The sequence below is a fragment of the Manis javanica genome, chromosome 11, assembly GCF_040802235.1.
Source record: "Manis javanica isolate MJ-LG chromosome 11, MJ_LKY, whole genome shotgun sequence".
Classification (NCBI taxonomy): domain Eukaryota; kingdom Metazoa; phylum Chordata; class Mammalia; order Pholidota; family Manidae; genus Manis; species Manis javanica.
In genome coordinates, this window is record NC_133166.1 from 33,186,372 (window position 1) to 33,209,106 (window position 22,735).

At 47.4% G+C, this 22,735-nt stretch overlaps 1 protein-coding gene across 3 annotated transcripts in view; it reads left to right on the plus strand.

Moving 5' to 3' along the window:
* Window positions 1-5,204, plus strand: part of PARVA (parvin alpha) — a 150,339-nt gene extending 145,135 nt beyond the window's left edge. For all 3 annotated transcript variants that reach the window (XM_073216215.1, XM_073216214.1, XM_073216216.1), the window contains one exon: window positions 3,247-5,204. In XM_073216215.1, the coding sequence (XP_073072316.1) occupies window positions 3,247-3,323 (77 nt within the window). In that variant the 3' untranslated portion in view covers window positions 3,324-5,204. The remainder of the gene's footprint in view (window positions 1-3,246) is intronic.
* Window positions 5,205-22,735: the final 17,531 nt, after the last annotated feature.

Sequence of the window (22,735 nt, forward strand, 5' to 3'; positions counted from 1 at the left end):
GATTTCCCAAGGAGCAAGGCTTAGTCTATGTGAATGGCAGCCCTTGGAGTTGTGCAGTACACAGACTACACAACTGTACATAACAGCTGTGCTAGCAGGCAAAGATGGGAAAGTGGGAAGGAAACTATCACTTAGGGAACTTTTAATGCCTTCTAGGTGTTTTTCATAAAACCCAGTTTACTAGTGAGAAAACTGATTCAGAGAAGTGAAATGACTTTAACCCGGCTACATGGCCATAGTGAAGATGGGTTTCAAACCTTAGTAGGCACTAAAATTAAATAAAATGTCCAGTTTGAAATATTCTTCCATATTAGATTGCTTCTTTTTCCAGCAGCCTCAGAACTCACCTGTCTTTAAAAGAGATCCTCAAGCTTCCATCCATGTCTATCCCTCATCAAGCCCCCAGTTCCTCTTCTGTGCCTGTAACCACTGCCTCCACTTCTCACCTGCCCGTTCTGTTGTTAACACCTCTTCTCCACCTGCCCGTGGCCTTGCTAACTCCCAGGACACCAGCTGGGGCAGCATACCTTGGGGATTCTTTCCAGCTTTTAGCCTCCTCACCCTCTTGGGAGCACGTAACTGTTGGCCACCCCCTCTTTCTTCCTTGGCTCACAGGACACTAGACAATCATTCATTCATTTATCTATTAATGTCTTTTGAGTTCTATCCATGCCAGGTACTGGACCAGGCATTGCAGCAAATAAGACTGGCTCTCTGGTCAAGTTGCTGTCGGTCAGTCCAGGCAGAGGCAGATTTCATCAGATAAGCACCCAAATCACTGGTTCAGAACTGGAGCCAGCACTATGAAGGAAGAGCAGGGGGGCTCTGAGGACAAAGAGAAGAGCACTGCCCCCCAGTCAGGTGTCAGGAAGGCTTCCCTAAGGAGGCAGTGCTTTGAGCTGAGGAGTGTGGGAAGATCGGGAGTCAACTATTTGGGAAGAATCATCTAGATGTTGCAACAGCATGTATGGAGACTGAGATGATGGGGGAGTGCAACCTCTTGGGAGGTGGTAGAAGGAAGCCAGTGTGACCAGTGCATAGTGAACGAGGGGAAGTGTGGCATGAAAGGCAGGCCTGGGTCAGGTTATGCCTTGCAAAGCCATGATTTAGGATTTTGGACCTTACCTTACCTTAAGTGAAATGGTTCTATGGCCATACTAGTTGTGAGCTGCACAACTCCAAGGGGCGCCATTTTTGTTGTGGTTTATGGTACTGATGCCCTGGAGTCACGCAGTGCACATCCCAAGGGCTGAATAGTCTACCTACGGTAGGTAGAATGGAGTGGAGAGGACACAAGTCTTTGAGGAGCCCAGTTAGGAGCCTGTTGCAGTTTCCCAGGGCTGCCACACTTTGCCCTGCACACTCCCTCCCTGGTGAGCTCACCTTTGTCCTTCTGCCTGCCTAGTAATACCTTCCTGGGGTAACTTCCTAATCTTTGGCTTGAGAAGAATTTAATAAACAGTGAACCCCAAGCAGTCAGGGGAGGACAGGAATCAGCCCTCAGTGCATAGGACCCCAGCTGGCAGAGGGTGATTCGGCATGAGCAGGGCTAGGCAACGGGGCTAAGACCCTGGGCAGAGCCCATAGGCAGAAGCTCAGATAGGTGTGTGAACCAAGATGGAGCAGAAAGGGAGGCTGAGCTCCAAGACCCTTACATGGTCTCTAGTCAATCAGCAAGAGAGCTTGGCATGGAGTCTGTGCCCAGCTAGACTGGATCAGCGTTGGTGTGGGACTGGGATAAGGCATTGGGGTGGGTCCGGGGGGTGGGGAGGAGCCCTAAGGAGGTTCCCCAGCCCTGGGCCCCCCGTGGTGGCCCAGTTGGTGTTAATCTTTGTCGTGCTGGTGTCCAAGACTTGAGAAATCCTGGCTATGGTCGCCACACCTGCAGGAGTCCCAAGGCTAAGGCCCAGGAGCCCCAGCCCAGCCTGGCTGAGCCACTGGCATCCTGCTCTGCCTGGTCTTGAAGGATCCCTGCTCCTGTTCACCAGGGCATTGCTAGTCTGACATCTACCCCAATCCCTTCTTTCCCAGCGGCCCAGTGTGATCTCTCCAAGTTTTGAATCAGAGCATTTACTGTTTTCTCTTACATCATTTACCTCATCGGACATTCTGCACAGTTGGGTTTTTTTAAGTCATTCTTACTGGAAAAATGTCATGTATATAGAAAAGTACTTAAAACATAAATGTATAGGTTAGTAAAATAATATCCAGCAAGCCAAGCCACATATAACCAGCACTCAGCTCAAGGAAGAGAGTAACCCCAGCTCCCAGGAGTTCCCTCCACCTGCCCTTTCTGAGTACAGTCCTCAGTGTCTTCCCTAAATATAACCACTCCTCTGACTTCCATAGTCATCAGGCTTTTGCTTTTTCTTTCTTCCCCACCCTTTTCCTAATAGTTTTTTCCCTAAGTATGCATTCCTACGGAGTAGGCAGGTTCCCTTTTTTATTTGTTTTCTCTGCTCCAGTTCTTCAAAGAAGGGCTCTCCAAGGGAGGAGTGCAGGGAGGAGCCCTTGTTTGGGGAAGGAGCGGGTGGAGAAGCAGGCTGAGAAGTGACCAGCAAATAGGCGGGAAAGAGGACGTGGTTGTAGAAGAGCTCAAGAACCAACGGCAGAATTGTCCTGATCATATGGTCCAACTCCCAGCCTCCAAGCCAGCTGCCTTGCTGTGCCCTAGCTCCAAAGCCATCTGTCCCCTGACGACACCTGTGTGCTGAGTACTCCCTGTCAGGTGGGCTCCTGGCCCTCTGGGGCCCTCCCGTAGGGAAGCAGCAGCTTAGTCCTGACCATCTGGTCCCCCTCAGTCGCCCTAGGCCCTCCCCTCCCTTCCACCACTTGTGCCGGGCTGTGGTGGAAACTGAAGGCAGAGGGAGAGGGGCCCCAAAGACAGGTAAGACTCGGGGGACAGTCAGGGTCAGGGTGCCCAGGCCTGGAACCGGCTGTTTCCAGCTAAGCCTGCATGCTCTGGGATCTGCCTCATTTTAGTCAGCAGTGAGGAACGCTCCCTCCCCCTGCCACACCTCTGCCCCTCCCTGGCCCCTGCCCTGAGTTATTGCTGCCTCCGCTGCCCCCACTTCAACACCCTCCTGCCCTTGGTCAGCTTATGGGAACTGTTCTTCTCTCCCAGCAGGACAGGGAGCTGTCCTGTGGGTGAGGGGGCACACAGGTGGACAGTGGAAGGAGGGGGACGACAGATACCAACTTTGGCCCAGTTGCCCCACTGAAGCAAAGTGTTTGTTTTCTATGCAGACATCGTCAACTGTGACCTGAAGTCTACACTGCGAGTGCTGTATAACCTCTTTACCAAGTACCGGAACGCGGAGTGAGGAGCAGCCTGGGTCGTCCTCCCGCCCCCCTGAACCTGCTCATTCCCGCCTCCTGCTCTGTGCTCTCCCACGAGTCCAGCTACAACCCAGGGACAGTAGGAATGGAAATTAGGAAGGAAATGATCAACAACTCAGTGGGCTGATCCAGCAATGGCCTGGACAGGTTGTCCCCATCTGGGTGCTAGATCCAGATTTAGTGTGATTTGAGAACCAGCTTAGGCAAAAGAGACTCTCCACAGAAGAAGAAAATAAAGATTATGGTTACCACCTTGTGGGTGTAAACTGTACTGGGCACTACAGTAAGTGCTCTGATATACTCATTAACACTCATGACTCCCATTGAAGCAGGTATTACAATCTCCTTTTACAGATGAGGAAACTGAGTCTCAGAGAGGTTAAGTGGCTTGCCAGAAGCAGCATTTTTTTCCTTTGAACAAATTTGTTAATAACTAGCCCATTACATTCTTTGCACATTCTTTGGGTGTGTCTGTGTGCGTGTGTATGTGCACGTGAGCCCTCAAAGCAGACAGGAGTCCACTGATCTCACTACCATGCAGGCTAGGTGAGGGCTCATGATTCACACTGAAATTGACAAATCAAATTTAACCCAATTAACAGTATTTGTGTAGCAGGAGTCATGTCCCTCTAGTCTCTTGTACAAATGAAAATTACTCTTAATTCCTTCAGATTTGCAGTAACCCCATACTCTGGTTTCTGGGTGATGTTTGGGAAGGATTCTGTTTAAAATTAATGGAGTGGCACATTTTGCAGCTTTTTGCTTGATTGCATATAATGGAAGTGCCCTATATTTTCCTGCAAAATAAGTACTCAATTCATTATCATTAGGCAACTGTACAATGTACCCAGGCACCATAGAGAGCTGGGCACAGGCCCATGTGAGCATGGCTTGGGAAGCGGAGCTCTTCAACAGTGACCTTTGAACTTTAAAGAAAGGAACTCCGTTTTGCCTTCTAATTGATCATTTAGACCATTCCTGGCTAAGTCTGCCCAAATGCAATTACTGGTTAATTCAGACATGGAAAAATGTAAGTCATTTAGACCCAAGCCGAGCATTTTCCTTGCATGAGTTACTTGCAGGCTGATGCTTACTTGTATCCCCTCCATGTGATCCCTTCTTCGTCCCAGGCTGCCGGGTCCTGGAGGAATAGGAAAGGGGTTGAAGTGGGGTTGGCCAGGGGGAGCAAGCAGGATGGGAAATAGTTGTGCACATAACACAGAGGAGAGCACCCTCAGACAGAGGGATGGGGCTGGTGGCAACGCTTGCATCTTTAAACTGACCAAGGCCTTGGGTAAATCATCACTTGTTCTGATATTCTGTTTTCATTATACAATTTTCCAAAATATGCCAGATGGACACCAGCCTGTGTACCGCCTCCAGAAGTCTGGCCAGCTCTGTCAGTACGTTAGGCCACTGCACAAAGCCCAGCTCTAAGGAATTCATTTTGATCTCTAGCTATACCACCCAGAGTTAGACCTCCCGTACTGTCCAAAACATTTCCTTCCCACGTCTACTCATTTCTTACTCTATGGTCTATCTGCAGTATCTCAGGACCCTTAAATTTTAGATATGCTACATATTCACTGGATATTTTGCTCTAAGAAAGAATGGTTACTCAGTGTAATGAGCATTTAAGATACAAAGGCAATGTACTCTCGTCAATTTATGTAAGAGACTACAGTTTGTTTTACATATAAATAAAAATACTACATTTTTCATTAGGAAACACTAAATAGTATAATATTTCTCTTGACTGTTGGCTCTCTTTTAAATTCCTGATAGCAAATCAAGATAGAGCTTCGCTGTGTCTGCTTGAGCAATACTAAAGCAGGGTGAACAACAGGAATGCATTCACCTAAACATGCTCTGCTGTACGAATTTTGTCTCCTTTTTTGTCTTTTTTTCTTGCTATATTGAAGCTGCAACTGTACAGTATACAAATGGGCTTATTAAGAACACACCATTTGCATTTTACATATACATGGCATGAAAACACATCAGAACACTTGGAAGGTTTTTTAATAACAGGTCTAATCTACCATAGAATTTTATTTCCAGAGTGAAATCTTTGCCTGCATCCAGAAGCCTAGGTCCTACACCTGCTTTTATAACCCTATCATCTCATTTAGAGGTTTTCCTTTAGATTCTGGAATCTCCTGCTTAATATATGACCATGTTTTTGAAGGAGAAAAAGGAATCAAAACAATAAATAAACCAAACTTCGCCTTTGTCTCTTTAAAAAAATGAAACTTGAGACAAGAATCAAGTTTCTGTGGGCTCACTGGGTGTTTTTTTCCTTTTCCCCTGTTTTCTAACTTTAAATTGATTTTTTTAAATCATTAATATATAAAGTACAGAATTCAAAAAGCATGAAAGGGTATTTTCATGATAGTGAAAAAAACGAAATCTTCTTCCCTCCCTTCCTCCAGCAGCCCAAGGGAACTATTTTGATCCATTTTATAAATTTATTTCCAGAGACACTCCAGCCATATAAAGCATGGACATACATATAAAATCTTTTTTTTTTTACATAAATAAAAAAAATCTTTTTTTTTTATACATGCTATCATCATGCACATTGCTTTTTTCAGTTAATGTTATATCTTGGAAATTGTTTTATACTGGTATTAAACCTTTTTACATTTTGACATGAGAAAATGAGTACTTTATAAATCCAAATACACATCTCTGGTCTCTGTCAGCTAGGAAATGAAAGCCCTCTCAAAGGAGGTAATGCTGCCAGACAGGGATTTCAGAAGTTGAGGCTGCGACCTGGGTTAGCGAACAGGAGTCATGTTCTCAGAGACATCTTCCTGTGCCCTGAACAGAATCGTTTTTTAAAGGCCTCCTTTGCATTATTGTGGTAAATGGCATATGGTTGAAGCTCCCATTTGTACATAGTACTAGGGCTACTCAACAGTAATTGACTAAGAAAGTACTAAAGGTTGCGAAGTACCCTACAGTATTTATTCTGCTACAAGCCCAGGCGCCATGTGATGCTCCTCCATCTGAAGGCTCTGACTTCACATGTGCTGCACAGAGGTGGCTTTCCAAAACCTGGGAGAAGGACTCTTTATCAGCACATCATCAGTGTTGCCTCGAGTTGGTTATGATTTGCAATTTTTACTCTTGGTGCTTTTTAATTATGAATTACTATTAGCTTTATTATTTATCAGTTGATTTTGTTGCAGGTCACATGGTTAGCTCTATAGAGTATACTGAAGCTTATTTCCTTCAACAGTATACTGGGGCTGTAATTTTCCAATGGCAAGATCTAAGACATGTATACATTATGGTGCAAATATGAATCATCTGTACTCCAGTGCTATAGAAAATATATACATAAACCACTCCCCCCAAATTATTACTAATTTAATTTTCCACTAGAAAATGAGACTAAATGGAGTTGGTAGGCTGAGCAGTTTTGCTCTAAGAAGGGACTGATCAAAAATAATTTGAGATCCACTGCCTCTTAACACAGCCCCACCCCAGGAACCCTGCCTACATCAAACATCCTAGATATGCAGAAGGGATATGTCCTGAGATTTTCACTAATGCTACTATTATATAGTCTCCCCCAATAAAACTCATTTAGGTCTATTGGAAAATCCAAGAGAATTGCTGTGAACACTGAGAACAAGAGAACTGCAGTGAGAGGCAAGTGCCAGGAGTAGGGGAACTCGCCTGCCAGCTTCCCAGCACTTGCAGATTCAGGGCTCAACAAAGACAAGGCAGTATGTGTAAGTTGCTCACTGTCATAACTATAAAGATTATATGTGCAAGCAACAAGTTCAACTGTTCTTTCCCCTTTTCACTGAAAAATACAAACCCAGCCTAGCTCCCAGATTTGCTCATGCCCCCTGCTTCATTACAGTGGTGATGATCGCACATGTGAGTACGTGCAGATGTGTTCACAGTGACAGCCAGGCCACCGTGATGGTGCCCAGAGTGGGATCAACAGCCCCGCATGAACCCTGACGACCTTGGGAATTTCAGGCTTCCCCAGTTGGAAGCCACCAGTGAAGCATCTCTTGAAGTACATTCTGCAAGATGTCAATAGATGTCAGGTGGGGAGAAAAAAATGTCACATTCAAATAAGTTTGGATAATGTGAGACTGAAGAAAATTAAACTCACTTTTTACAGGTTTGGTTTTATTTTTTGCTTTATGCTTTCTCACTAGAGCCCATCTCAGTTTCCTACTCTAACTCATATCAAGACTCTAAAGGGAGGCAGAATAGGGCAGGTCTCCCAATTGTGTTTAACTAAGGGACCTATTTGCCCCCTGAGAAATTTGCAGGGTGGGTGCTCTGTGGGACTCATCCATTCATTTAGCCATCTGGCCGCAAGAATCAACAAGTATGTGCTGAGCATCTACGATGTGTTAGGCATTACTCTGTCCAGTGGCAAGGGAGCTTGCGAGCAGACTCACTCTAATGGAGATGCATGCCAAATAACCACAAATCAGTGCAACTAATTGTGATGATGACAATGGAGAGGTACAAAAACTATGAAAGGGGTCTCTCTCAAAGTGACAGTTTAAAGTAATAGCTACTCCAGCAAAGAGCTTGCTGTTCAAGGGAACAGCAGAGGTGAGCATCACCTACCAGAAGACCTGGTTCCCTAGAGGAACTGGCAGAAACCCAGGTGGCTAGAATACATGGAGAGGGAGGAGGAAGAGGTATCAGAGGATTACAGGTTTTATCATAAGAAAAATGGGAAGCAATGAATGTATAGAAGCCTTCTGGCCACTGTGTGGGAAAGGGGAAAGCTGTGGCAGTAATATGAAGGTCTGAGACGGCCCTTCCATCTGTATACCACGGTCATGGCTGGAGAACCAAGGAGACGAGGACAGGAGACTGATTCTCTGCCCACTCTGCCCCCAAATCTGCTCTCAAGCAGAAGCCAGGAGCCTCAGTGTGCTTAGGAAAGCCCAAGGCAGTCCTAGTACTCAGCGTCCCTGGGGCTGCTGGCAGGGCTGGAGTTCCTAGGCCATCCCCAACCTCGTCATGTTTTGGTCCTCTGGGAAGAGTGAGAAGAACCAGAAGACTGGAAGAGGCCGCATATGAGGAGCAAAGGAAAGAAGAGGACTACCAGCCAGAAGGCTGAGCTCTGGGGACCAGTTCTTCCAACCGTCTCACCACCAAGCTCTTCTGCTGTTCTATCTCTATGTGGATTCAGTGGGCGAAACAGGAATGCTATCATCGAGCCTGTGGACAGGGCAAGGTATAGGCTTCCTGGAAGTGGAATAATAATTACATTTTCCCAATTCATATTAATCAGCATGAACTTTTATTGTCATCATGCCTACCACACTACAGAAAGTCTAACTTAAACTTTACAGTTTCTTGGAAAATATCTTTCATAGGAAGGTATTATTTTCACTGGGAGTTTTGAAATACCAGAAATATCCCTGGAAACCCCTGCCCGGGAGCTCCTCGGTTGGAAACCAGTCCAGTGGGTGCCTATCCTGAATGCTGCTCCTTTTTAGCAGGTTCCCATGGCCTGAGCAGAGTCTGTATTTTTGCCTTGACTCCCCTGGGCCTTCTGCACACGTGGGCAGTAGCTTTGATGTTGGTATTTAAAAGGGCACTTAGGAAATTCTGAGAAGCCCAATGATAAAGATAAATGATGTTTTATCAGTGAAACAGACTTTTCATTTCTTGTTATCGATTTTCATGTTTTCACATCTTCAGATGCAATTTGTTAGCCCAGGGCGGCATTCCAAGACACACAAACGTCATTAAGGCAACCGCTTTAAAGAGTGCCATGTTTTATTGAGGTGGACAGGACAATAGACATATGTAATCAGTTACACATTTGCTCGGTGTGGGACCCAGGGTTGGGACCACATGATCTCAAGGCTTATATGTCTTCCAGGAAACTCTGATGGTGGCCCCACAACCTGCCCATGGAAACACAGTGCCTACCTTTAGCAAACATTTGCCAGTATTCCTGAAACACAGCTCCTGGAAGCCTTTTCCACTTAAGCTTCAGAGGTTACCCCATTTTTCTTTATTTGTCATGATATTGGAAATAATTCTCATGGAACTGGGGACATCTGGCTTAAATGATGGTAACCAGTAAGCATGTGCTAAGCTAGGTTTCTGGGGCCAGGGATGCCTCGTCTCTTCCACACTCTGTGTCTCTGACTGGTGCAGTGTACCCGGGGTGCTGTGCCTTTTCTGTGTAGTTCCTGAGCCTGTACTTCCTGCACTGTTCATTCTCCCAGCTATAGCCTAGTATCTCCCACAATGTCCTACTCTCCTCCAGCATAGGAACTGCATGCTTTCCAGATCTATGACCAAATCTGTCATTGCCTGTGAGAGACCAAGCTCACCAGCAAGCAATCACTGCTGGATTAGTTTATAAAATTTACCCATCCATGTGTCTTCATTTATGGACTAAATAGCTTTCTGACCTGCATGCCTTCAGTGTGATTTGCCAGGAAGATACAGAGCTTTCCCTCCTGTGCTTATCATGACGATCCCCACCCACAAGAAGTGTTCTCACTCACGGCAGCTTGGGCCTGCTCTGGCATTGACGAATGGGACACTGAACACCAGGGGACAAGAAGAATCCCAGTCAACTCCCTGGGCAGGGCCCCAAACTGGGCATGATCAGAATGCAATTAAGCCAGGGAATATTTGTAGAATGCTTATGGGTTCGGCCCCACTGTATGCATAAAATGGCATCAGAAAGTACAAGGTCTTTTCCCAATGGATTCTTCCAGCCCAATGGAAATGACAGATAGGGCTTATTTGAAATAATTCAGTGACATGATGAAATAGTACCAAATACCTTTGAGGGTCCCTAGATTCTCCCAGAAAATACCCGAGCCCTGGCTGCCACATAATTTTTAGGGGCATTTGCCATCAGGATCAGCAACTTCATGTTCCACAAAGATTTTGTGCTTTAGAAACCACACAACTCACTGTAAAGCCAAATGGAGACTTAGGGCTATGTTTCTAAAATCTTACTTGTTGCTGGGAAAACACTGTCTTTATTCCATAGATTCCAAATGGCCAGCAAGGATCCCAAAGTCCAGCCTGGGCTTCACTGCCAACTGTTTTGACTCTGTCCTCAAATTCAAAGCTCCTTTGCCTCTCCAAATCACCTTTGGTCATCCCCACTGGTACACACGTCTGCTCTTGCTCCCTAGCATGCAGTTGCTGCAAAGCATCACAGAATGGACACACACCAGCTACTCAGTCATCCTTCAGTTGCCTGCGGGTGCTCCCTATGTGCCTCCTTCCACTTTCTCCTCATTCTCTGAGAAATCAAAGCCACTGGCTTCATGTTCTTGCCATACCATCTCAGTGTACCCTTTCTGTCTCTCACTTCTTCCTGCCTCAATTCCCAGGCCAGCCTTTCTTCTCCCTGCTCCTCCAGAACCAGATGCCTTGTGCTCCTGCAAACTCAACCTTCCCTGCTTGTGTCTTGACTTTCTTTCTAAACTATGCAGATTTCTAGGATGAGAGGCATTTGCATTTGAGCCTGTCCTCCTGAAATTCCATCTTCCTTCCTTTTTCATTTTTTCCTTAAGACTCTCCTCTGGAGGTATGCAAATGCATGATGAACCCATTTCCTCCTATCTCCTTTCCTTTGTGAACCCCTGAAGTCTACCACTAGCTTTCCAGAAGCTCACCTTGCTGTCTTGAATAGTCAGCTTTCCTTCCACCAGGCTAGCCCTGACCCTTTTCCCTGGTTCTGCAGCATCTGACTTTGGTGTCCACTGCCTCTTTCCAGGAACTCAGCTGCCAGCATTTCAGAGACCCTACATTCTCCTGCTTCTCTGCCACCTTCTGGCTGCTGCTGTGTTTGTTCCTAGGTGGGCTCCTCTCTCCCCTGCCCCTAGAGGTGAACACTCCCTGGAGGTATCTGCCATTGTGGCTTCCCTGACTTCCACTACAGCCTGCTCTCCCCTCAGCCCAACATCTCACCCCTCCAGTTGGATATTGCAGCTTCACAGCACCTCCTCTTGGATGGGCTACCCCAAACTCAACCTGGCACCTGCTAAACTGGATTGCCCTCCTCCCCATACCTGCTCCTTCCTCAGATGGCTCCTCCAGAGGAGAAAAGGGAGGTCTCCTTCCCAGGCATGCTTGTTCTCAGAGGCATGAAGGAGGTCTGAATATTCTGCCCCCCACCCACTCCACGCTCTACCACAGCCAGTCAGGTCTCTTGATTACTCCATCATGAACCACCTGGCAGCATTTATTTCCCTCTTCTTCAGGCCTCATCTTCTCATGCCAGGGTATCAGTGGCTGCTTAACTAGTGTCCTGTTGGCCTAATCCATCCTGCACATATTCTCTGCTTACGTTTCTTGGAATACAACTCAGATAATCTCACACCTTTCTCAAAACCAACAGTGGTGCTTATTCAGCACTTACAGTGTGCACTTAATACACATAACTTCATTTAATCATCTCAACAATGTTGAGGTAGATACTATTTTCATCCTCATTTTTCACATGCTTCATAAGTAACAGAGCTGGACTTTGAGCCCCAAGTAGCCTGCCTCCAGAAGTCAGGTTCTAACCTCTTAGACTTAGTATGTCTTCCTCAGAACCTTTAGTGGCTTCCACTGTCCATGGATCAGAATCCCTTTACCTGCTCAAGGCCTTTAGAATCCAGCTCTCTGCTGCCTAACCAATCACTAGGTCTTTCCATCCAGACAGGTCTGTTTGCCAGAGAACCTTTGCTTCCTGCCAGCAGCTGTCCTTTGCCTTAGTTTTAAATGAAACAGCCAGGCCCTGACTGATACGGGTATCATTCATATACATACTCGTTATTTGCTCTTTACTGCCTATGGTGCCAGACACTGTGCTAGGTACAGGAGAATACCACAGAGAACAAAACAGACATGTCCTAGTCTCCATGTGTGTATGTTCTAGTGACTTCCAAGCCCTGCTGCTTTCCTTTGACCCCCTATTCTGACCCTACATGAAACTGGGCTACATCTCTTTCCATGCTTCTGCTTGGTCCTGACCTCCTCCAACCATGGTTCCTGCTAGATCTTACTAATCCCCTTGTCTCTGGCATCAGGCCCCCCTTTGGTTGTGCCATATATATCCATGCTTTGCCAAACCTAAGAGTGTTGCCTGAGGACAGATTCTCCTTAGGAAAGCTCAGCTCCAAATTCCTTTCTGTTCAGGAAGCCGTGATCCAGTGATGAGCTCCAGTTGTAAAGGAGAGACTTCAAACTCTTGTCAGACTCCAACCATGTGCCATGCATAGGGCTGGCTCCTACAGACCTCTCAGCAACCTCTCAGGTCAATGTGATTGTTATTCCTATTTTACAGAAGGAAAAACATAGGTTAAAAGAGGTTTACCAGCTGGAACTCAACCCCAGCTCTGTCTGATTCTGAAGCCTTCATTCTCTCCACAATTCCCTGCTGCTTCCTATTGCTATAATCCTGACCACCTAGGCCACACTGGCTACAGATGGGGGTAAAGAGCAAGGTTAATGGGGTTTGACTCTAACCAGGGATTACTGTTCCTTTTAGTATCCTAAGTTTCTGTGTTTCCTCCTGACTTTATGTAGTTATCTAGTTATTTGGTTAGCGAGGGAAGTGGTAGAGATTTCCTTAACTGGCTGCAGGTTTACTGAAACTGGATGAAGGTTTAACAAAACTCCAATGATATCCTTTTGAGGGTATGTTATGTGTCTTTTCCTGCCAAATACTGGGTTATTTGGGAGACTCTGGAAAGGGGCACAGGTGTGAATACCTGAGGGAGCCTCAGATTCTCTCCAGCAGGAAAGTGGCCTTTTACCTGGAGGGGGGATCTGGAGGTGTTCAGCTTTGAGCAGAAAGCTGGAGACAGACTAAGCAACAGCACGTGGCTGCAGGGAGGGTAAGGGCCTGGGAACCAGGGTCGCTGCCCCCTGCTGTGCCAGGAGCAGCAGCCAGCACTGCTGAGGCCCCACAGGCTGCACACGGGGAGGAGTGGGGAAGAGGATACCAGCAGGCAGGGCTGAGCCCAGGCAGTAAGCAAGGCTGGAGATCGGGGCAGGCGAGACTGTTCGCCGAGGGAGGGGACCAGATCGGCCTTTTGAGCCCCATTGATGAACTGCCGTACAGAGTGGGGTCAAGGCAGAAGCTTAGGCCTGTGAGCTGGACAAGAGGGCCAGGGGAGAGGGCGCTGCCATCAGAGTGCCCAGGTGCTCCGGCTTGACTCTGGGGCTTTAACAACCAAACTTCTCTGTGGCTGCTGAGTTGCTGTCTGCCTGTGAACCCCACCTCCTCCCTCTCTGACTTTCCTTCCCTGCCCCCACCCACAGTCAGGGTTGGCTTCTGCATCTGTGGCTGGGAACATCAGTGGACCCAGCTGTGGGAACTGAAGAAACGTGACGGCAGCAGTCCTGGCTCCCAGTCCCAGCCCAGCATGGCCCTGCCCAGCCCAGCCACCCTGCCCAGAGCACACAGCTCCACGGGCATGGCCTGTGCCCAGGGGTGAACGACTCCACCTAAAGTCTCTTCTTCCTCCATTCATGACCCAAGGTTACTCATACTGGCCTCTGCATAAATGCCATTTGAAAAGTTAAAGATGCCACACTGATGCGTATTTATAATGACTCTATGCAATGTTTCAAAATGGGTGACCAGGAGCGAAGAGGAAGCAAGCCAAACACAGCAACCACCTTCCTTAGATTTTCCCTATGTGTCAGCGAGTCAAGGAAAGATGCAGGAAGAGGGCAGAGGTACATTTTCTAGGTACAGCCAGAACCTCTGGAAACTTCCATTTAAAGCAAAGGACCTGGGTTCAAGCCCTAATATTTGCCAGCTGTGTGTTATCGGGCAAGTCACTTTACCCCTGTGAGACTTCATTCTTTGTAGCGAGATGTAAGAGGGGCTTGACCCAGAAGGTATTGCCTTCCTGCCTCACCCTCTTCAGACCTCCCTTCTGAAGCTGCATTCCACCTGGGAGAGTAACCATCCCAGGCGGAGCAGGACCATTCTATGACCCAGTGCTCATCAGGAGCACAGGACAAGAGGGTGGCTGTGGGTGTTTGGTGAAGCTGAAAGCCCCAGGGGCAGATCTAAGTTCCTCCTGCTGTTGTTATTCCTGTAAGACAGAAAAGCAGCATGCTGCCTCTGCCCCTCAATACCTATGGCAAACTTTACTAATCTATCCAGCAGCTTCCCCCTTAGACTGACCAGGGACAATGCAGTGGAGTGGTTTGGGGGGCGTGGGGTGCAGAGCAGGATCGTAGAGAGGAAAGCTATTTGGCATTGTGGCACTGCACAGGGTTTACAGCCTAGGATACCAACATATGACTCCAAATAAGTGCCTGAATGTTAATCACCAGCCCTGTTTGGGTCAGATGCTGGCTCCTGGGCCAATTAGCTGCAACAGGGGGTTGGAACAGGAGGCAGAATCTTTAAGAAGCTGACAGTGATGCTCAAGAGAAGGAAATATCTACTAGAAGAAAGCATGTTCTGCTCAGGCAGAACTATTGTTCTCTTCTAGAAAAGCCACTACCCTAGGCTCAGAAGGTAGTACCACACCACGGGAGAAAAAAGCAAACAAATCCAGAGAGGTCAGGTGGTGCGGCCAAAACACCACCACTCTAGGCTGGCTCCAGCTTCTGTGCTGCTGCCTTTGGGCCGATGACAAGGTTTCCAAACAGGACGCTTCACCCAACCAACCTCACAGAGGCCGCAGACCCTACAGCTAGAGGGTGGCCTGACGTGAGGCCCAGGGAGCCCTTCAGTCAGGTTCTGAGCACTGAGAAGCAGCCGCAATGAAATCCAGAAGGCTCTTTAGAGACGCCTGAACTTTGGGAACAATCCCACTCAGTCATAAATGGCTCGAATTCCTCAGCTTTTGCCTGCAAAAGTTCTGGCCACACCAGGCAGAGGGCAAATATTCATGAACAGACACTGACTCTCCTCTGCTGGGGAAGGCCAGGCCAGGCCAGCACAGGCCAAATCTCTCCAGAAAAGTCGAGAAGTTGGAAGGGCTTTTGCTATGGATGCTATGGCACCCACCCAGACCCCCTTCAGGACCCAGGAATTCATCCCCCCCTCCCTACAGCAGCCTCCCACTCTGCCGTCTGCCTCAGCCAAGGAGGCTACTAGGGCCAAGTCGACGTGCCCTCCCCTGGGGACCCAGTGACTAGTCCATGTGGGCGTAAAGGCCAGTACCTTGCTTCCATCCAGGGTGTCTTGGAAGGGCGGTCCCAGCCTCGAGCTCCTGGTGGGTGTTGAGGCAGCTCTTGCAGTATCTTGGCAGTCCAGCTTCTCTCCCCACCCTGCAGCTCCCTCGCAGCTGTTGGTCCTGTGATCTGTGCTCCCAGCAGGTGTATCTCGTTCCCGTGCAGGTGTTCCTGCGCACACCACCCTGCGTGCCTTGTGCTGGCAAACCTCCATCTCAGACCCAGTTGCTCAGGAACCCGTCCTGCAGCAGCTTGGAATGGAGAGAAGGCTTCATGGGGTCCAGGGGCTCCCAGTCCTAAGAAATAATGCCATCCAGCCCCACTGCGCCACAGGTGGAAACAGCCAGCCCAAGGTCACAAAGCTCATTGGAGGCAAGCTGGCCCCAGGGGCATTTGACCCCATTGCCCTCCACTTTTGTGGGATGAGGTCTTGCCAATGGATTCCGTGTGACCAAAGAATATGACAGTAGAATGTTCCTGGGGTGAAAGGGTTATACCCAACTTTATATCCACTGTGGCAGGTCAGTCACTAAAATCCTGTTCACTCAGAGCAAGTCTGGGTGCAGCAAGCCAGTCTCTGCCTTGGGGCCCCTCTGTCCACACAGCCATTCTCTGGGCCTCTCTGCCTGCACAGCTGTCCCATACAGCTGTCCTCTGGGTCTCTCTGCACAGTTGTCCTGCACAGCCATCCTCTGGGCCTCTGTCCTCAGCACTGCCACCACTCTAGCCTCTGCTCTGCTCTCCTGCAGCCTTGCCACCGTGTCGCTCCCAGAGCCCTGAGTGGAACTCTTTATATAGAGTCAACAGCCATGTATTGCCCACAGGTGTGCAGTGAGCTAGTCAACCAGGGCCAGATGAGAATCCTAGCCACAGGAACTCTCATTTTATCCACAGATGATATTAAAATCGCTGACATGTTTGAATATCTACTTTATATATTATCATTTCTCCAGTCTTCACAGCAGCCTGTGAGGGAGGTGTGAGGAGCTTCACATCTTACAGGTGTGATAAATGAGTTGCTCAAAGGAACACAGCTTGGAAGCGCTGGAGGCAAATTCCCACCCAGGCCTGCGTGACTCCCAAGTGTATTATTTGCACTAACCACATTGCCTCAAACTCTTTTGGGAAAATGCGGTCTTAGGATTGTTTATGACATACATGAGACCCATGTGAGTCCTGTCCCCTGCTACTGCTTGGTAAGGATCTGCAGGAGGCCCTCTGGAAGAGGCACGCAGGCCTCAGCAGGCCCCGGCAGGCTCTGGCAGGACCTGGCCCAAATATGACCTTCTACAGATCAACTTCCCACTCGTCCCTCAGGGTAGCCTGTCGGGCCAGCATTCCAGCCCAGGAATGCCAGAGGTTGTAGAGTCAGGATTTTAACAAATGCCCTACCCCTCCCCAGGGATGTCCCCAAAGGTGACAGAAATGTGTCTTACTCACACTCTACACACTAGAATGAGTCAGAATTGCTGTGACTCAAGACATGGCTTAGGAGGCAGTAGGAGCTTTCTAGGAAGAAGTGCAATGTGGGAGATGTGAGGCTGAATGCCTCATGATCTACCAGCCAGGAGAGAGGAGGAGCAGGTGAGAAAGGAAAATGGGCAGAAAAGCAGGAGGGCAGGCCCATGGGTCCCTGTGGGACCCCCTGAACTGCTTCTGAGCATGCCCAACACCCCGGACCCTCCGCACCTCGGGCACTGAGGCTTCCACCTGCAAAGTTTGGGCTGCTTCAGGCCCTGTGCCCTCAGGGGTGCCCTCAGTGCCCCAGTGACATAATGTTACTCATACCTACTGGCTCAGACCTAAGAGGCTGTGGATCTGAGCAGTGGCCTGTAGCCACTCACCCAAAACACCTGAGTTTCTGCCTCAGTTTCCTTGTCTGGCACTCTTATTTCCCAAAGGAATGATTGCTAATCATGCCAGCCTGCTTCACTGAAGTAATGCCTGTCCTCCTTCTCCAGGGACAGGGCTAGGAGACGTCAGTATTGGTGCACCAAAACCTGGCCACGGGTGTGTTCCTCCTCGAAGGGATAGAGTTCCCAGAATTCGGCATCTGCTGAGGAGAGCAGAGGTCTGGGGATCAGGAGGCCGGCCATGGGGAGTGAGCAGAGGGGGTGGCTCCATGTGGCTTCTGAAACTCAGACAAGATTTAGATGGGGTAGACCTGGGAAGAGACAATCCCATAGGCAAGCATGGTGTCCAATATCAAACATCAGGCAGATGGGGGTGGTATGGCCACCTACCGAGATAGTGACCAGGAGCTTAGCAGATTCGAAGCTTCAGGGAACTCCCTAGAGTTCAGGGCTGAGCCCTAGGCCAGAAAAGACCTCAAGAGCTGGGCTCTGACCCCTAAGCTGAAGGACTGAACCACATTTGGGTCAGCAACGATAGCCCTGGAGAAGGTGGGGCACACTGAGCAAAAAAAGGAGGGTCTTGCAAGTAGTGACTCTGTAGCATCTTACTACACTGATGGACAGTGACTGCAAAGGGGTTTGGGGGGGACTTGATAATATGGGTGAATGTAGTAACCACATTGTTTTTCATGTGAAACCTTCATGAGAGTATATATCAATGATACCTTAATAAAAAATTTAAAAAGGAGGGTCTTGACCTAAGGGTATTCATGCATTCAGAAACATTTTCCTGAGAAAAGCTAAGAGTAATCAGTCCCTAAGAAGTGACCCAGCGGTGTGCCCCAGGAATGTGTGCAGGGGACAAACTTCAAAGGTGCTCAGTCTTGGACAAAAGCATCCAGGGTGGGGAGCAGGTCTGGCCAGGAAGCACTATGAAGTGCATCATCAGACCAGCACTCGTGATATCCTATCCATGTTCAAAAGCCAACTCCACCCCTAAGTTGCTGAGAGACTTTGGGCAAGTCACTTCACCCCTCTCAAGTGAGTCAAGTGCAGGACCTGGATGAACAACTCAAGAGTGAGAGAGATTAATGGGCAGACTGTTAATAAGAGGTTAATGAAGGGATTATTTGCAAAGATGGGGGCAGGGCTTCAGGAAGCAATGAGGGATGATAAAATGCTGAAGACTAGCAGCCTTGGGCACCACTCCTGCGGGAGGAGAAGGGGCCTCTCACAGGGCCCAGTGAAATCTACAGGCACAAGATAGGGCCTGGGACAGGAGCCATGGCTTTCAGGGGAGGAGCCTACTCAGTGCTGCCCAACTGCAGATAGGCAGCAGAGAAACGGGAGTGGACCCCCTTCTCCAAGGGCCCTCCTTCTCCTGCCAGTGCCTCTCAGCAGGAAGCTGGAGTGAAGGGAACTCCACGGCTGCAGCCCCCTCAGGCGCAGGGAAGGGGGGCAAACAGCCTATCCAGCGTACCCTCTCAGAATACAGTTCCTCATCTTAAACACGAAGGAGAAATATCTGTCCTGCCTACCTCCAAAGAGGCTTTGAGGTTCATGCAGGAGGTTCCAGCTCCAGGGAGGCGAATTGGGTGACTTTAGAAGCCCTGTTCAGCTGTCAGAGCCTAGAATTCTCTAGGAATTCTCAGCAAATAAAATCACTAGAAACAAGGACTGAACAGCATGGAGAATATAGCCAACCACCATGTTGTATACTTGAAACCAATATAAATAAGATTGTATGTCAATGACTCTTCAATTTAAAAAATTAAAAAATAAAGGACTGAGCAGGACAGCTGCAGTGAAGGCACACAGTCAGGAGGCTCAGTAGAGTCCTTTGGAGACACAGCAGAGTTCAATTTTGAGGTTGCATTAAAGTGATCGCAGCAGTTGGACCCAACTTCCTTAGGAGACAATGGGTATATGGGAAAGGCATGGTTAAAAGGCCCAGTTTCAAATTCTGGCTTTGCCCTCTTACTAGCTGTGGAAGGAAAGGTACTAAATCCTTATGTCTTACTAGCCTGAACTAAAAATGGGAATAAAATCTCACAGCCTCATTATAAGGATTAAATTCAAGGAAACAATGTGTCACAGTGCCTGGCACACAGTATGTTCTCATTAAAGAGGAACTCTTTCCTTTCCTTCCTTAGGGACACAGGACATAGAAGGAAATGACACAGACTTAGTGAGAAATGGTAAAATAAAAGTGAAAAGGCAAGCAAGCTTGGTATGTTGCAAGAGATGGGCTGCTAGAAGGACAAAAACCACACAATCATCTCCATAGATACTGAAAAAGCATTTGACAAAATTCAACATCCATTCATGATAAAAACTCTCAACAAAATGGGTATAGAGGGCAAGTACCTCAGCATAATAAAGGCCATATATAACAAACCCACAGCCAACATCATACTTAACAGTGAGAAGCAGAAGGCTTTTCCCATAAGATCAGGAACAAGACAAGGATGCCCACTCTCCCCACTTCTATTCAACATAGTACTGGAGGTCCTAGCCACGGCAATCAGACAACACAAAGAAATAAAAGGTGTCCAGATTGGCAAGCAAGTCAAACTGTCCCTGTTTGCAGATGACAGTACATTGTACATAACAAACCCTAAAGAATCCACTCCCAAACTACTAGAACTAATATCGGAATTCAGCAAAGTTGCAGGAAACAAAATTAATACACAGAAATCTGTTGCATTCCTATACACTAACAATGAACTAGCAGAAAGAGAAATCAGGAAAACAATTCCATTCACAATTGCATATCAAAAAGAATAAAATACTTAGGAATAAACCTAACCAAGGAAGTGAAAGACCTATACCCTGAAAACTACAAGACACTCTTAAGAGAAATTAAAGAGGACACTAATAAATTGAAATTCATCCCATGCTCTTGGGTAGGAAGAATTAATATTGTCAAAATGGCCATCCTGCCTAAAGCAATCTACAGATTCAATGCAATCCCTATCAAAATAATGACAGCATTCTTCAACGAACTGAAACAAATAGTTCTAAAATTCATATGGAACCACAAAAGACCCCGAATAGCCAAGCAATACTGAGAAGGAAGAATAAAGCAGGGGGGATCTCACTTCCCAACTTCAAGCTCTACTACAAAGCCACAGTAATCAAGACAATTTGGTACTGGCACAAGAACAGAGCCACAGACCAGTGGAACAAGATAGAGAGTCCAGGTATTAACCCAAGCTATATGGTCAATTAATATATGATAAAGGAGCCACGGGTATACAATGGGGAAATGACAGCCTCTTCAACAGCTGGTGTTGGCAAAACTGGACAGGTACGTGTAAAAGAATGAAACTGGATTACTGCCTAACTCCACACACAAAAGTAAACTCGAAATGGATCAAAGACCTGAGTGTAAGTCATGAAACCATAAAACTCTTAGAAGAAAACATAGGCAAAACTCTCTTGGACATAAACATGAGCAACTTCTTCATGAACATATCTCCCCAGGCAAGGGAAACAAAAGCAAAAATGAACAAGTTGAACTATATCAAACTAAAAAGCTTCTGTACAGCAAAGGACACAATCAGTAGAACAAAAAGACATCCTACAGTATGGGAGAATATATTCATAAATGACATATCCAATAAGGGGTTGACATCCAAAATATATGAAGAGCTCAGGTACCTCAACAAACAAAAAGCAAATAAGCCAATTAAAAAATGGGCTTAGGAGCTGAATAGACCCTTCTCCTAAGAAGAGATTCAGATGGCCAACAGGCACATGAAAAGATCTCTAATCATCAGAGAAATGCAAATTAAAACTACAATGAGATATCACCTCACACCAGTTAGGATGGCTACCATCCAAAAGACAAACAACAACAAATGTTGGTGAGGATGTGGAGAAAGGGGAACCCTCCCACACTGCTGGTGGGAATGTAAGCTAGTTCAACCATTGTGGAAAGCAGTGTGGAGGTTCCTCAAAAAGCTCAAAATAGAAATACCATTTGACCCAGGAATTCCACTCCTAGGAATTTACCCTAAGAATGCAGTAGCCCAGTTTCAAAAAGACGTATGTACCCCTATGTTTATCACAGCACTATTTATAATAGGCAAGAAATGGAATCACCTAAGTGTCTATCAGTAGATGAATGGATAAAGAAGATGTGGTACATATACACAATGGAATATTATTCAGCTGTAAGAAGAAAACAAATCCTACCATTTGCAACAATGTGGATGGAGCTAGAGGGTATTATGCTCAGTGAAATAAGCCAGGCGGAGAAAGACAAGTATCAAATGATTTCACTCATCTGTGGAGTATAAGAACAAAGGAAAAACTGAAGGAACAAAATAGCAGCAGACTCACAGAACCCAAGAATGGACTAACAGTTACCAAAGGGAAAGGGACTGGGGAGGATGGGTGGGAAGGGAGGGATAAGGTGAAAAAGGGGATTACTATTAGCACATACAATCTAGGGCAGATGGGCACAGGGAAGGTAAGCAGTGATTCTATAATATCTTACTATGCTGATAGACAGTGACTGCAATGGGGTATGTGGTAGGAACTTGATAATGGGGGGAGTCTAGTAACCATAATGTTGCTCATGTAATTGTATACTGATGATACCAAAATAAAAAAAAAGAAATGGGCTGCTTACAAAACCAGTCCCCCTAAAAGAGTGCTGGGAATGGTCTGAAAGAACCCCCAGAATGCTGTCAAACAAGTAACATGAAACTACAGAGTGAACCAGTGGGAATGTCCAGGGATGACTCAGCCTCAGGGCAGAACAGGACTGTCCATTATCCAAAGCATATACCAGCTAAAGCCCCATGTCTGCCTGGCAGATGGCTTATCAGTCTCAGTGAACACGTACTGCTTCAAGGGGCATCCAATGGCTTCCAGGGGCAGGCATACAGGACAAACCCTTGAGCATGTGCTGTCCTCTGGATGAGGGTCCAGTTCCTCATTGGTTGTATGAGGAATGTGAATTGGGTCTTGAGGAAAAGCCCTGCACACAGTCTGCAGTTCTGGATGCAGTTCCAGCCCTACCGCGAGTTGCAGCTTCTCCTTGGGTCTCTTCTTGTCTGCAGAATAAGAGTGACAATAATCTCTGCTCACAAATTGAGCACACAGAACATGGAAAAGCATGTGCCCCCCCAGGGCGCAGGGTGATCAAACAGGAGTGCCGTGTGCTGGCCGCTCTCCCTGCGGCAGCTGCTGCATGGTGTGGAAGCCACAGTAGGGAATTGACTCTTCCCAGTACACGCAGAGCAGGGAGAACTCTTCACAGCATTGGGGCAGGGGAGAGCACACACTGATTGGGGTTGAGAACACAGACGTCAGGCCCCAAAACTCTGAGTGCCAAGGTCATGGGGAGAGAAGTGATTTGGGGATAT